The 14,194-nt window shown below is 38.5% G+C and overlaps 1 protein-coding gene across 1 annotated transcript in view; it reads right to left on the bottom strand.

The window, feature by feature from the left end:
- Nucleotides 1-3,758: 3,758 nt before the first annotated feature.
- Nucleotides 3,759-14,194, bottom strand: part of LOC115222227 (intraflagellar transport protein 80 homolog) — a 522,946-nt gene continuing 512,510 nt past the window's right edge. The window contains exon 19 of the mRNA XM_029792388.2: nt 3,759-4,162. Within this exon, the coding sequence (XP_029648248.1) occupies nt 4,064-4,162 (99 nt within the window). The 3' untranslated portion in view covers nt 3,759-4,063. The remainder of the gene's footprint in view (nt 4,163-14,194) is intronic.

Genomic DNA, 14,194 nt, shown 5'->3' with positions numbered 1-14,194 from the left:
GATTCTGCCATTCCAGCACCATGATAGTGATGATGATGATGATATTTTCCTTTATTTGCCACACGGGCCCATTTAAATATATACATATATATATATATATTATATATATATATATATATATATACATATATACAAACCACATTAAAATGAATTGGCTTACAGGGTGTGTGTGTGTGTGTATACATAGATGTATATAAACAAGGGGGTGAGGTAAAAAACATGCAATGCATACACACACACACACACACACATATATATATATATATATATATTAATGAATAAATACAAATATGATAATTGGGAGTAACCCACCAAGCAGGGCGAGGGGCCACCATCTAGTTTGGGTCAGAGTACCCTATGGCTCCAATCCTATTTAATGATAATAGTAATAATAATAATCCTTACTAAAAGTACAAGACCTGAAATTTTGGGAGAGGGGATGAGTCAATTACATCAATGCCAGTGTATCACCGGTACTTGGTTTATCAACCTCCAAAAGGATGAAAGACAAAGTCAACCTCAGTGGAGTTTGAACTCAGAACATCAAGATGGATGAAATGCTACTAAGCATTTTGCCCGGCATGCTAACTATTCTGTCAGCTCACCACCCTATTAATAATGATAATAATAATAATAATAATAATAATCCTTTCTACTATCAGCATAAGGCCTGAAATTGTGGGGAAGGAATAAGTCGATTGTATCGACCCCAGTGTTTCACTGGTATTTAATTTATCGATCCCAAAAGGATGAAAGGCAAAGTCGACCTTGGCAGAATTTTAGCTGCAGAGTACATACGGCTAAGTATTTTCACCTGGCGTGCTAACGACTCTACCAGCTTGCCACCTTAATAATAATAATAATAATGATGAAAATAAAACTTTCTAATTTTGGTACAAAGGCAGCAGTTTTCATAAGAGACAGAAGCCAATTACATTGACCTCAGTACTTAACTGGTACTTATTTTATCAACCATGAAAGAGTGAAAAGCAAAACTGTCCTCAGTAAAGCTGGATGAAATGCCAACAAAAAATATTGTATAGGATGTTTAAGATTCTGCCAGCTTCTTTGTTCCTTCTCGAGCCATGCCTGGCTCATAAGGGCCGGTCTCTTGGTTTCTTTGGTGTATAGGTTCCCCACCTGGACAGGACGCTGGTCCGTCGCAAGTGAGCTGCAAGATGCAGGAAGAAAGTGTGAGAGAAAGTTGTGGCGAAAGAGTCAGCAGAAGTTTGCCATTACCTTCTGCCGGAGCCGCGTGGTGCTTAGGTGTTCCACTCATAAACACATATATCGCCCGGTCTGAGATTCGAACCCACGATCCCTCGACCGTGAGTCCGCTGCTCAAACCACTAGGCCATGTGCCTCCACTTCTGTCAGCTTACTGTTTAATAATAATTAAAAATAATAATCCTAATTTTGGCACAAAGCAAGAAATTTGGAGGGGAGGCAGGTAATTTGATTCTATTGATCCAAGTACTTGTCAGATACTTATTTTATGAACCCTGGCCTCACTCCACCAAAAGGTTGACAAGCAAAGTCAATCTCAGTATTTGAATTTGGAATAGAAAAAGTCAGAAGAAATACTGCAAAAAGCATTTTTTCTGGCACTCTAACAATTCTGCCAGTTTGCCGTCTTAATAAGTTTGAGCCTCAGATTTCTGGAGGGATGACGGTATTTGACTGGACAGACTTCTGGAAAGATGACAGTTCTTGACTGAACAAACTTCTGAAAGGATGACAGTTCTTGACTGAACAAACTTCTGGAAGGATGACGGTACTTGACTGAACAAACTTCAGCACATGGCTCGTCTTATCAAGATGAGAATAACATCTCCAAAACTAGCTCACCGTAACAGTAATTTCATTCAAGAGTCCAGACAAACACAGCTCAACTTCCTGGGGTGGTTCAGATAGATAGGGGTATAGCCGGCAGAGCAGCAAGGTCTGCTTTACTAGAAACCCATAGCAGTGAAATGGTGGATGAGGTCAGAAGTGGATGTCTAATAAATGTAGTGAAAGCTGAAGTAAAGAAGTGGGACAGAACAATAATGAGTAGAAGGAGGAGGACATACATTAAAAAGCTCAACTGATCTCATTTGTTAGCCAGTCTGTATCATTAACCCTTTAGCACTTAAACCAGCTCCATCCAACCAAAATATTCTACCCGTTTTATGTTCAAACTGACCGGTTTTAGCCTCTCACACCTACCCTACAATGTCATTCTAAAAATAGCAATGATATTGTTGAAATTTCAAAAGTGCAAGGGTGGATGGAGATAAACAACAGAATAATATGAATTGATAGCTGACATTGTTTTGTTTTTTTTTAATTATTTTATTTTTTGTTCTTAGAAATGAAAAATGAATAAAAAATAATTAAAATTTTAGAGCGAAAATATAAGCAAACCTATTAATTATAATGTTACTGGGAGAGTACCTGGCCCATCCACAGGGTACTGAAACATAAAAAGAGATAAGAAATTTAACCTAGAGTCCCTAAAGTGAAGCCCACCCCAGCTTGAAACCCAGCACAACATCACCCTAAAAACTGACCAGATTAGGGGTATGTGTGATTCAACTGAGTTTGTGTTTCAGTTTTTCATCATTTGAGGATATAGTTATGACATAGGTATTGATTTATTGGGTTTGTTTTAATAATTTCCCTAAATGACCAATGTAAAAGCAAAAATGTTTCTCAGAATTCAGGTAATAATAGAGAGTTTATCAGAGAAACATAGGCTGCAAGGTGTGTGTCTGTGTGAATATCTGTATAAGTATGAATGTATAGAAAAAGGACCAGGAAGAAATTACCCAGGGACGTCTGTTGCATAAAAACATAATAGTAGAGTAGACACTAGTACAAGTGATGTAGTAAACCAAGAAACTTCAATTAAAATTTAAATTGTTTCCCATGTCCATTTTAACTAGAATTGGTCCTTTTAGAGAATATGTCCAAAATTGAAACATAAGGTCAGCAATTTTTGAGGGATGGGGGTGGTAATCAATACTATCAACCCCCAGTATCTGATTGGTACTTTTTTTGCATGAACATCAAAAGGATGAAAGTCAAAACCAACATTAATGGAATTTGAATTCATGATGTAAAGAGTAAAAAAAACCCACAAAGCAGTTCATTGTGATGTTCCAACAATTATCCAACACATTACCAACCTCAGAGGTATGAAAAGTAAAGCCGACTTTTGTGGGATTCGAACTCAGAATATAAAGATTCAGAATAAATACTGTAAAGCATTTCTTCCACTGCTCTAATGATTCTGCCACTTTGCCCCTTGTCCTTTTAGAGAATAATAATAATAATAATAAATAATAATAATAATAGCAGCAACAACAACAACAAGTTTCAAATTTTGGCACAAGGCCAGGAATTTTGGAGGAGGGTACTAGTTGATTACATTGACCCCAGTGTTCAGCTGGTACTTCATTTATCAACCCTTGAAAGGATGATAGACAAAGCTGACCTCAGTGGAATTTGAACCCAGAACATGCAAACAGACAAAATGCTTGCTAAACATTTTGCCAGGCATGCTAATGTTTCTGCCAGCTCGCCACCTTAATAATAATAATAATAATAACAACAACAATCCTTTCTACTCTAGGCACAAGGCCTGGATTTTTTGGGGAGGGGGACAGTCAATCATATTGACCTCAATACTCAACTGGTACTTAATTTATCGACCCCAAAAGGATGAAAGGCAACAGTGACCTCGGCAGAATTTGAACTCGGAACATAAAGACAGATGAAATGCTGCTAAGCATTTCATCCAACGTGCTAACAATTCTACCAACTTGCCACCATAATATTAATAATAATAATAATAATAATTCACATAAGTTACATTTCTTCACTTACTACATCAAATATACTGGCGTCTACTTAACTATGATTGTATGCTTGAGACAAAGACTGAGAAACAGTGTGAATGGGTGAATGAATACACGTAGTAAATGGAGACCCCCATGAAACAAGTCCATGCTACAGAAGTACAGTGACCCGGTCAAAGAAATATACATCCAGTACAGCACAGTGGACAGATTGAGTAAGGCTACTTCATTCGGCTGCTCGTCACCGCAGGTGAACGTTCTTTCTCCTGTTGATATTCCTTGGCGATTTTAGCTTGCACCTGTTCCCATTCCACTTCCATCTGCAATGGAAAACAGAACAAGAATGAATTAAAAGGTAGAAATATATACACAAAAAATGCTTCATGAGTGGAACCTGAATGAACCCCATAATGTGTGTGTGTGTAATTTTTGGTTAAGAGTTGCGATATAAATAACCAGGTGTAGAACACAATGTACAGAATGAAGCATTAGTCGAGTGCAGAGTGGTCGTAAGGAAAAGAGATGACATAAGAATAAACAATTGTCTTATGAACTTTGTTAACTAACAGCTGTTTCTGCAAATAAGATGCAGTGTACACTTGCCCAAGTTGCCACAACCACAGCTGCCCCACCCATATATATTTCCTTTCCTGAGCGTCCAATAACACTATACTTGTTCCACGTCCTCGCGTTGTTGTGTTTTCTTCTTGTTCATGTTTGCATTAACTACTGAAATATAATTATATAGATATAATTATAACCCAGAGAGATAGAAGAAGACATTTGCCCAAGGTGCCATGCACTGAGACTGAACCCCAAACTACCTGGTTACAAAACATGCTCCCTTACCACACAGCCATGCCTACACTTAAAGTGAATGCTAAGAGATATTCAACATAGTTATTTAGTTTTAAACTGACAATACTTTAAAAGATATTTCAACAAAATTCGTTTATTTTGATTTGGTTTATCAAAAGTTCCGTTCACTGACCGTACATGTCTGCTTCAAACATTTTATTTTTATATTTTTATAATTTTCTTCACATAATTTTATAACTTCAGGTGAAACTGCATTTGTTATTGTTAAATCAAAATGCATTGTGAAATTTAAATAACAAAATAAATTTACTTTTACAAAGATAGTTACCACTACATTATTATAACAAACATGGTAGTAGTAGTAGTAGTAGTAGTAGTAGTAGTAATAATAATAATAATAATAATAATAATAATAGTAATAATAATGATAATAATAAAAATAAGTCATTTGAATTAAAACTATTTTGTGACCTGGTTTTGAAAATCTGAAATACGAAAAAAAAACTTTTGGTCGATTTTACCAAAACAATAATACACTAGTACCATACCGCTACACAAACAAACAATGATGAGTCATTAGTGTGTATATATGTATGTGTTAGTATATATACATACACAAATGCAAACACACACATACATATATATATATATACACACACACATGTGAACATATACATATTTGTATATGCATGTATATGTGCATGTGTGTGTGTGTGTATGCATAAAAAAATGCCATCTAACTACATAATGTAAAAGGTATGTACTATAAGTGCTCAAGTTGATTTACCACAAAAGCTCTGGTTCAAACTGCAACTAAAACAAAAGTGGTTTTGTAGCTGCCTAGCAAAGAATGGCTATAAGTGGTTTATCATTGAGCAAAAAGATATATATTAGAAAGAAAGAATGAATGAGCAAAACAAGTAGTATCACTTTGGAACATGTAAATTCAAACATAATTGCAGTGAATATGGTGCATTTCTCATTAAGTAAAGATTTCCATATAAGACAACTGCCCAATTTTCAGAGCGGAAGAATTAAAGAATATCCTCAATAAAGGATATTAGTAGTTACCAGTTTCATCATCAGAGAGTATTGTTGGCTTATATGGACATTTTTGCTCAATGACCTATGTACCATGTGTGCAACAATTCTAGAAACAGCTGTAGGAGATTTTATGCATTAATTCTTAATCCCTTATTTACTCTAACAACTTTGCAATTATGTTTGGATTATAAATTACATGTTCTTAAGTGACACCACATTTTTTGCTTTCATTTTGATTCTTTCTTTCTAATATATATACATATTTATTTCTCTATTGCCCACAAGGGGACAAACAAGGACAAAGGGATTAAGTCGATTGACCCTGAAAGGATGAAATGCAGTCGACCTCAGTGGAACGTAAGGATGGATGAAATACTGCTAAGCATTTTGCCCAGCATGCTAACAATTCTGCCAGCTCACTGCCTTTCTAATATATATGTATATGCATATATGCAGGCATGGCTGTGTGCTTAATAAGTTCATTTCTGAGCCATGTTGCTTTGGGTTCAGTTCCACTACATCTCAACTTAGCCAAGTGATCTACTACTTGATCCATGAGGCAACCAATATGTTGTAAAACGCAGTGAGCTGGCAGAAATGTTAGCATGTCATGTCAGGCAAAATGCTTAGTGGTATTTCAACTGTCTTTACATTCTGAGTTCAAATTCTGCTGAGGTCAACTTTGGCTTTCATCCTTTGAGGCTCGATAAATTAAGTACCATTCACATATTGGGGTCAATCTAATTGACTGGGCCCCTTCCCTCCCCAAAAATTTCGGGCTTTGTGCCTAGAGAAGAAAAGATTATTTAAAGGCAGCGAGCTGGCAGAAGCAGTAGCACTCCGGGCGAAATTGCCTTTCATCCTTTTGGGGTCAATAAATTACGTACCAGTTGCGTACTGGAGTCGATCTAATCGACTGGCCCCCTCCCCTAAAATTCCAGACCTTGAGCATAGAAAAGGAAAGAATAAGTTGTGAAAGAATTCAGTTGACAGAAACTGCAAGTGTGTTTCTGTCAGTCTGTGTGTGACAGAAGGTGCCACACACAGTGGGACTGAACCTGGAATCAGGTAGTTGGGATGCAAACTTCTTACCACACAGCCACACTTTTGTAATGTGTTCGAGTGTGTGTGGCAATGGCCTAGTGGTTAGGGCAGAAGATTTGCAGTCGTAGGATCGCGGTTTTGATTCCCAGACCAGGCATTGTGAGTGTTTATTGAGTGAAAACACTTCAAGCTCCAAAAGGCTATGGCAGGGGGTGGTGGCAAACCCTGCTGTACTCTTTTACCACAGCTTTTTCTCACTCTTTCTTCCTGTTTCTGTTGTACCTGTATTTCAAAGGGCCAGCCTTGTCAAACTCTGTGTCACGCTGAATCTCCCCAAGAACTACATTAAGGATATACATGTCTGTGGAGCGCTCAGCCACTTGCACATTAATTTCACGAGCAGGCTGTTCCGTTGATCGGATCAGCTGGAACCCTCATTGCCATAACGGACAGAGTGCTAGGGTGTGCTATTGTGTGTGTGTGTGTGTGTGTGCGTGATTCAATCAAGACATTTTTTTTTTTTTTACTTGTTTCAGTCATTTAACTGCGGCCATGCTGGAGCACCACCTTTAGTCGAGCAAATCGACCCTGGGACTTATTCTTTGTAAGCCCAGTACTTATTCAAATCGGTCTCTTTTTGCCGAACCACAAAGTGACGGGGACGTAAACACACCAGCATCGGTTGTCAAGCAATGCTAGGGGGTACAAACACAGACACACACACATACATACATACATAGATATATATATATATATATATACATATATACGACAGGCTTCTTTCAGTTTCCGTCTACCAAATCCACTCACAAGGCATTGATCGGCCCGGGGCTATAGCAGAAGACACTTGCCCAAGGTGCCACACAGTGGGACTGAACCCGGAACCATGTGGCTGGTTAGCAAGCTACTTACCACACAGCCACTCCTCTTGTGTCTATGATGGCTAATTCTAACAGAATGAGCAACTACTTAGAGAATTCCTTTACTGGAATGAACTCCTTTTTTGGCTCATTGAACAGGCGCCAATCGGAGAATATAGTAGAATAGAGCAACAACACTTTTAGTTCTTCATTAGTTGTTCAATTTTTCTCACTAAGTTGCACAGTTTCTTTAGATTTTCACTGGAGCAATGAAAAATGAAGTCAGTCAAACTGACTTGTCTAGAACCTCAGCTAAGTACTATACACTGTATATAGTACAGTTATTAAATCTAAGTAATAGAAGCATTTAATAATATAGTTGGCGTTAGGAGATCAATAAAGATCTTTTTTATGGTTTTGTTTTGTTTTGTTGTTTTTTTTTGCTTTTTTTTTATTTTTCCATAAGACTGTTATTAAATATCCTTTGCTTTTACTGATAATAAATAATAAAAATATATATATAAAAAAAACAAAACAAGCATCATATTTAATTTTAGCAGATAATAACAAAATTATTAGAGTGGAGCACAAAATCTGGTCAGAATAACACAGTAGCCGGCTGCCGTGATGAGTCAATAATGAGACGAAACTGCTCTTATAGACTGGTGGTGGTGGTGGTGGTGGTGGTGTTGATGGCGGTGGTGGCGGGGATATAAGTTTCAAAGTTGTAAGGTCTATAAAAAAGAAAGACAGATAGAAGGGAAAGAAGGGAAAAACAAAATAATTCAAACTCTCTCCTTCTCATTCATACACCCCCCTCTCTCTCTCTTTCTCTCGTATGTCCCTCTAATAATAGCTGATATAAACAAATGTTGGTTGGTAGGCTGGTTGATTTCCCTAGTCACATTTTACACTGTATAGAGAAAGAGAGGGAGGAGAGAGTAAGAGAGATGTAGGATAAGTGCACATACAAGTCTTTGTGACAGGCAATGAGTAAAAATTATGCTGCTTGCCAAAAATTTAAAAAAAAGAGGGAGACCTGTATGATAAGTACTATAGTTAAATAAAGTACTAGGTGCCATTTGATTGAAAAAAGAAAGGACCCTTTAAGTTTCTGCCCCAGCATGGCCAGAGTTCAATGACTGATACAAGAAAAAGAATGAAATAAGAATCATCATCATCGTGTTTAACGTACGTCCATTTTCCATGCTAGCATGGGCTGGATAGTTTGAGAGGAGCTGACGAGGCTGGAGACTTGCTGCAACAGGTTCCGTCTGTCTGTTTCGACAAAGTTTCTACAGTTGGATGCCATAATACCAACCAGCTCACAGAGGGGATATATATTATCATCATCATTTAACATCTGCTTTCCATGCTAGCATGGGTTGGACGATTTGACTGAGCTCTGGTGAACCAAATCTTGATCTGGCAGAGTTTCTACAGCTGGATGCCCTTCCTAACGCCAACCACTCCGAGAGTGTAGTGGGTGCTTTTACATGCCAGTATGGTGGAACTGGCCATGCCCAAATGGTGCTTTTTATGTGCCACCTGCACAGACGTGCCATACATACACATATATTTATAAATATCTTTCTTTATGTCTTTAACCCCCAAACACGGAGTATAGGCCACTTATTGTTGAATTCCATGTCGCATAAAATTTGACTTTTGTACTTATACGCTGCCACGAATGTCCCCTTTTCTCTAGTTCCTTTTGTGTTGATCTCCACCACGAGTTCTTAGGCCTACCTTTCTTTCTATATCCATCCAGATTCCACTTTAAAGAACTTTTCGCTACATTTGGTGTGGCTTTTCTAATTGTGCTACCAATCCACTTCCACTTCCATATTTGCTCCCTAATCGAAACTTGATTTATTTTTTGCCATAGCTCTATATTGCTTATGTGTTCGGGCCATCTAATTTTAAGTATACTACGCAAGCACCTGTTAATGAATGATTGTATTTGCTTATTTGTTCACCATGCCTCAGACCATACAATAACACCACTTTTAAGTTAGTGTTAAAAATTCTTATAAATATATATGGGTGTGTATATATATATCTGTGTGTGTGTGCATGTGTGTGTATATCTGTCTGTGTGTGTGTGCATGTGTGTGTATATATATGTGTGTGTGTGCGTGTGTATATGTATATATATGTGCATGTGTATATATATGTGTGTATCATCATCATCATCGTTTAACATCCGTTTTCCGCGCTAGCACGGGTTGGACGGTTTCGACCGGGGTCTGGGGAGCTTGGGACTGCCCCAGGCTCCAGTCTAGTCTGGCAGTGTTTCTACAGCTGGATGCCCTTCCTAACGCCAACCACTCCGCGAGTGTAGTGGGTGTTTTTTACGTGCCACCTGCACAGGTGCCAGAGGGGTCTGGCATCGGCCACGTTCGGATGGTGCTTTTTATGGGGGGGGTGCAGAAATATAGGGGAGCACCAGTGGGAGGGGTGGTTCAGAGGACAGGTTCTAGGCAAGTAGAACGTAGGATATCAAGAGAGGGGTAATGCATGGTGAAATAGCGTATTGAAGAGGGGGGTTCAAAGAGTAGACACCTATAATGGTGGTGGGAGAAACGACATCCGGTATAGTTGGAGCAAAATAGAGATATCCGGTTTTGGTGGTGGGGGTGGGTAGGGCGGGCGCGCCGCGAATAATCGGCGGCCAATTATATCAGCCCTGTAAGGGAGATAGATCTTAAATATCTATAACGATAACTAATGAATTATACAGAATATGCAAAAACGAGGCGAGGCTGAAATAGTAAACAGAGTGGCGACTAGGGGGATCAGAATAATGATAAATAATAAGTAATAAATAATAAATAATAATAAATAGAGATACGGGATGAATTAAAGTTCAAAGATTTCTTATCTTGGGATCACTTCGTTTACGGACAGACTTGGCAAAAGGAATTCGGAATCAAGAATGAGGCAGGTTACTAGCTTAAGTATGCATAGCCATGGAGAGGAGTAGGAAGAGAGAGAGGAGTCCAGACAATGTGAAAGAGGGGGAGAGAAGGGAAGAGAAACCCCGCGAATAATCGGCGGCCAATTCTATCAGCCCTGTAAGGGAGATAGATCTTAAATATCTATACATATAAATATATATAGATATATACGTATATGTGTATGAATATATGTGTATGTGCGTATATATGTGTATATAGACATGTATATATGTACATATATATGTATGCATATATATATATATATATATATATATATTATATATATATATATATATACACACACACATATATATTGTTGTTTTTTCCTTCTCGAGCCATGCTTGGCTCATAGGGCCGGTTTCCCAGTTTCCTTGGCGTATAGGTTCCCCACCTGGACGGGACACCGGTCTATTGCAGGTGAGCTGCAAGATGCAGGAGGAAAGAGTGAGAGAAAGTTATGGCGAAAGAGTCAGCAGAAGTTCGCCATTACCTTCTGCCGGAGCCGCGTGGAGTTTAGGTGTTTCGCTCATAAACACACATATTGCATGGTCTGAGATTCGAATCTGTGATCTATCAACCGCGAACCTGCTGCTCTAACCACTAGGCCATGTGCTCAAATGTCTTTAATGAGTGTTCAGAAGTATGTGTCTGTTCCCATACATTCATACATATATACATACATACTTGCATATATACATACTTACATACGTACATACTTGCATACATACATACTTGCATACATACATACTTGCATACATACATTCATATACACACACAATGTGTATGTATATATATATATATATATATATATACGAGAGGCGTTCAATAAGTAATGCCCCTGACCCACTTCCCATAGCAGTAGAGCAACGACACTTGGCACAGTTATTAGTCTTTTCGTACATAGGAACTACCCAGAGTTATGCATTTCTCCCATCGTTTGATACAGCTCTGGAGAGCATTTTTGTAGAAGACCTCAGCTTGGTCCTCCAACAACGACGTGACTTCAGAAATCAAGGCTGCATCATCTGGGAAACGCTTTCCTTTCAAAATCAACTTCATGGCTGGGAAGAGGTGAAAATCAGAGGGTGCAAGGGGAGGAGTTCATAGCTGCACGCCTGTGCTTCTGATCTGGCGACACGCGAGTTGTGGACCGGAGCGTTGTCCTGCAGGAGGAGGATGCCTTTGCTGATCTTGCCCCGCCTCTTGATTTTGATAGCTTCTCTTAATTTCCTCAAAAGTGAAGCATAATAGGCTCCTGTAATTGTGGTACCCTTTGCCAGGAAATCTGTCATCACTACTCCGTCCTGGTCCCAGAAGACTGTGAGCATAACCTTGTCAGCGGAGGGCTGCACCCTTGCCTTCTTTGGAGGAGGTGAGTCACGGTGCTTTCACTGCATTGACTGGGCTTTGGTCTATGGATCATAGTGATGGACCCAGGTTTTATCCTGTGTGATCAGTCTTTTGAAAAGTTTTGACTCATCTTCTTGGCACATCTCCAAATTCATCCTCGAGCACTCAACGCGTTCTTGCTTCTGGAAAGGTGTGAGCAACCTGGAAATCCATCTGGCAGACACCTTTTGCATATACAAATGGTCATGAATGATAGTTTCCACAGACCCGGTACTAATCTTGACCTTATGGGCTATTTGGCGAATAGTTATGCGTTGACCTTCCAAAATGGCAGCCTCAACTTGATGGACAGACATCTCATCAACGGCAGAAGGGGGCAACCAGATCTGGGAGCTGTTTCCACAGAGTTCCGACTATGTTTGAATTCACAATGCCAGCGTTTTACAAGGTCATATGATGGGGCATCATCACCATAAGTTACTTTCATTTCATCAAAAGTCTCCCGTGGTGTGCGTCCTTTCAAATACAAAAACCAGATCACTGCTCGACACTCAACAGGCTCCATTTCACACTTGACTCGGTTCAAACACCTGTAAATCAGAAACCACAATTAGTTCAGAGCTGTAATTTGCCACTTAATCTATAGAGGTATAAATAAGTGCACATGCAAAATTTCAGCTAGATCAAACAACTGCAAGTGGGTCAGGGGCATTACTTATTGAACGCCCCTCGTATATATATATTATATATATATTATATATATAATATATATATATAGAGAGAGAGAGAGAGAGAATAAGCTATGAACCAAACTAAAAGCTACGTCACAGACAGACTTGATTTCACAAAAAGTACAATAATGATTATAATACATGTATGAAATGTTATTTATATGCACATTATATAAATAGATTGATATACAAATGGATAGGGAAAAATGTGAATAATATATATACAGAGAGAGAAGGAGAGAGTGAGCAGTTGTGAACCAAACTGGAAGCTATGTTACAGATAGACAGATTTCACAAAAATTTATAATAATGATCATAAAATCTCCATGTATATTTATATGCACATCATATAGATAGGTTGATATACAAATGGATAGGAGAAAAGGTGAAAGCTGATTGCTGTCTCCACTATTTCTCACTATCATTAAAGTTTAATAAGTCTTAACCACAGTGTGGAAGAATTATGATGGGGTGGTGATGAAAAATTCCTGGCTTTGGGTAAAAGAAAATACAAGACAGTCAGTTAATTATGCCATAAGAGGGATCAGCCATCTGAATGTGGCTAGGGTCAGGGTGGGGTGGTGGGGGTGTTACTGATGCATTTAGCCCCAGGCGAACATCGACGTCACCAGAAGAGCTGACCATAATCATTATTCTTTAAGAAGAGCATCCAGCCATAAAATTTTTTTTAAATATGCCAAAACAGAAACAGATGTATGGTGTAGTCTTCTACCTGGCCAGCTCCTGTCAAACTGTCCGACCCATGGCAGGAGGATGTTAAACAAAGATGATGACGACGATGATGATTCTCCTCTCAGATTCATACAGTTCTTCTAGTTGTCTTTCAGTTTTTTCTATGAAGGATCAGGTAATTATGATTTTACTCAACATATTCTCCTGTCAGATTCACACACCTATTTCTTTTACAGGCCTTAACAAAAGCTGAAGGACCACTGCAAAGTGATCCTTCAGTTTTTGTAAGCCCTGCAATAGAAATAGGAAGGTTGGGCCTCAATCCGGGCTGTAGAAAATACAGCGCCAAAAAAGCCTCATGATAGCAAGGAAGTATGGGCACCAGCCAGCCCAAAGTTTGGAGTGGACTACACCTGCGTACCTCGGTTGCTATGGCATTGAGGGAGATCTGGTCATCACTGTAAACAGGGACAAAACCCAGATTTAAAACATTGGATGATGATAATGATTATATATATGTGTGTGTAAAGAGAAAGCAAGTAAAAACTTGAGATTTTCAGACGATTAACATTTCTAGACATCATCTATATATTTATATTTTAAGTATATCATCTGAAAATCTTCAGGCTTTGTTTTCTTTTTGTCTATGTATATTCATATATATATATATATATTCTGAAAAATAATAATAATGATAATTTATAAGCTTATAAGCAATCACCATGCACTAACTAAAGAAAATAGTCTAATATTCTTTCCTACTCTAGGCACAAGGCCCGAAATTTCTTTTTGGGGGGAGGGGGTGCCAGTCAATTAGATCGACTCCAGTACATAACTGGTACTTAATTTAT

This window comes from Octopus sinensis, linkage group LG19 (assembly GCF_006345805.1).
Source record: "Octopus sinensis linkage group LG19, ASM634580v1, whole genome shotgun sequence".
NCBI classification, from domain to species: domain Eukaryota; kingdom Metazoa; phylum Mollusca; class Cephalopoda; order Octopoda; family Octopodidae; genus Octopus; species Octopus sinensis.
The sequence above is the reverse complement of the archived record's forward strand: the minus strand, read 5'-3'. Positions and strand labels throughout refer to the sequence as shown.